At 71.4% G+C, this 2,167-nt stretch overlaps 1 protein-coding gene across 1 annotated transcript in view; it reads right to left on the bottom strand.

Moving 5' to 3' along the window:
* Window positions 1–1,690, bottom strand: part of LOC146584648 (ATP-dependent chromatin remodeler CHD3-like) — a gene marked incomplete at both ends in the record, with an annotated part of 10,671 nt that extends 8,981 nt beyond the window's left edge. The window contains 2 exons of the mRNA XM_085324390.1: window positions 653–850; window positions 1,457–1,690. Of these exons, the coding sequence (XP_085180516.1) occupies window positions 653–850; window positions 1,457–1,690 (432 nt within the window). The remainder of the gene's footprint in view (window positions 1–652; window positions 851–1,456) is intronic.
* Window positions 1,691–2,167: the final 477 nt, after the last annotated feature.

Genomic DNA, 2,167 nt, shown 5'->3' with positions numbered 1-2,167 from the left:
GGACGCCGGGGCCCAGAGCCGGGCGACCCCCACGGCCGCGCGAGCGTCTCCTGGTGCCAGGGGGCACCCAGGATGACGGGGGGCACCCGGGACGCCGGGGCCCAGAGCCGGGCGACCCCCACGGCCACGCGAGCGTCTCCTGGCACCAGGGGGGCACCCGGGACACCGGGGCCCGGAGCTGCATGACCCCCACAGCCACGCAAGCGTCTCCTGGTGCCGAGGGGCACCCGGGACACCGGGGCCCGGAGCTGGGTGACCCCCACGGCCACGTGAGCGTCTCCTGGCACCAGGGGGGCACCCAGGACACCGAGACCCGGAGCTGCGTGACCCCCACGGCCACGCGAGCGTCTCCTGGCACCAGGGGGGCACCCGGGACACCGGGGCCCGGAGCTGCGTGACCCCCACGGCCACGCGAGCATCTCCTGGTGCCAAGGGGCACCCGGGACACCGGGGCCCGGAGCTGGGTGACCCCCAACGGCCACATGAGCATCTCCCGGTACCGGGGGGCACCCGGGACACGGGGRACCAGAGTTGGGTGCTCCCCCCCAGCAGCCATGCAAGCATCTCCCGGCGCTGGGGGAGGGGGGGCCACCCAGAGCAGCCAGGCCCGGCGCTGGGTGCCCCCCCCCCGGCCACCCGCTCCCACCGGTACCTGCAGCTCCTTGATCCAGGAGCAGTGCCAGTAGGAGAGCCCGACCCACTTGACRAAGAACTCGCGCTCCGAGCGGCCCTGCAGCACCTTCGGGTGCTCCTCGGGGGGGGCATCGGGGGCGGCCACGGTCACGGGCGGCGGCGGCTCCCCCCAGCGCCAGTACAGGATCTTCTGGACGCGGCCCTTCAGCACGGGACACTGCGGCGAGGGACGGCGGCTGGGGACGGGGACGGGGACGGCACCGGGGCCGGCCCAGCGCCGGAGCCGGGCGCGCCCGTGGGTCCCTCTCGGTCCCGCCCCCGGCGCTGTCCTAGGTCCCCTTCCCGTCCCCAACCTTGTCACCGTCCCCACGTCCATCCTTGTCCCGTCCCTGACGCGTTCCTGTCCCATCCTTTTCCCCGGCGCTGTCCCCGTCTCATTACCATCCCCGTCCTTGTCCCCACCTCGGCCCCTGTCCCCACCTCGGCCCCTGTCCCCACCTCCGTCCCTGTCCTCTCCCCACCGNCCACCGTTGTCCCTTCCCCGTCCCCATTCCTGTCACCGCCAGCACCCCGTCCTGTCCCCCTCCCCGTCCCTGTCCCTGTGCGCCCCATCCCCTCCTCCTCCTCCTCCTCCTCCTCCTCTCCCCACCCCTGTCCTCGTCCCCGTGCGCAGCGGGACAGAGCCACTCGCTGCCGGGGACTTCGGGCAGGGGCGGGTTGAGGCAGCGCACGCGGTAGGAGGAGATAACAGGCGGCGCGGCGCAGCACAGCCGCTCGCCCACCCCCACGCGCCCTGGGCGTCCCCGTCCCCGTGTCCCCGTACCGTGCAGCGGGGACAGAGCCACTCGCCGTTGGGGACCTCGGGCAGGGGCGGGTTCAGGCAGTGGATGTGGTAGGAGGAGATACAGGCGTCGCAGCACAACAGCTCGCCGCCGTCCTTGCACACCCGGCAGTACTCCATGTGGTCGTCCTCCTCCTCCTTCTCGCCCTCCTCCTCCAGCTCTTCCTCGTACTCCTCCTCCTCCTCCTTGGCCTCCCACTGCACCCCCTCCTTCTCCTGGGGGCGCAGGGATGGGGGTCAGCGCACCTCTCTATGTCCTAGGGACCCCCGAGGGACCCCCCAAGCCCCCAAGAACACCCTAAGGACACCCAAAGGAACCTCCAACCCTGCTGGGACGCCACAGGGACACCCAAGAGACCCCTAAGCCCCCCGGTAACACCCTAAGGACACCCAAAGGAACCTCCAACCCTGCTGGGACACCACAGGGACCCCCAAGGGACCCCTAAGCCCCCCGGCAACACCCTAAGGACACCCAAAGGAACCTCCAACCCTGCTGGGACATCACAGGGACCCCCAAGCCCCCCAGCAACACCCTAAAGACACCCAAGGCAACTTCAAACAACACTGGCAGGCCCCGAGGACACCCAAACTCCCCAGACTAACACAGGGACGCTCCAGAGACCCCCAACCCCCTCCCCAGGCCGCCCTCAGGACACCTCAGGGACCCCCAAAGCCCCTCAAGGCCACCCTGGA

This window comes from Rhea americana, unplaced genomic scaffold, assembly GCF_003343005.1.
Source record: "Rhea americana isolate MKP2758 unplaced genomic scaffold, rheAme1 scaffold_901, whole genome shotgun sequence".
NCBI lineage: Eukaryota > Metazoa > Chordata > Aves > Rheiformes > Rheidae > Rhea > Rhea americana.
This window is presented reverse-complemented; position numbering and strand designations above follow the sequence as displayed.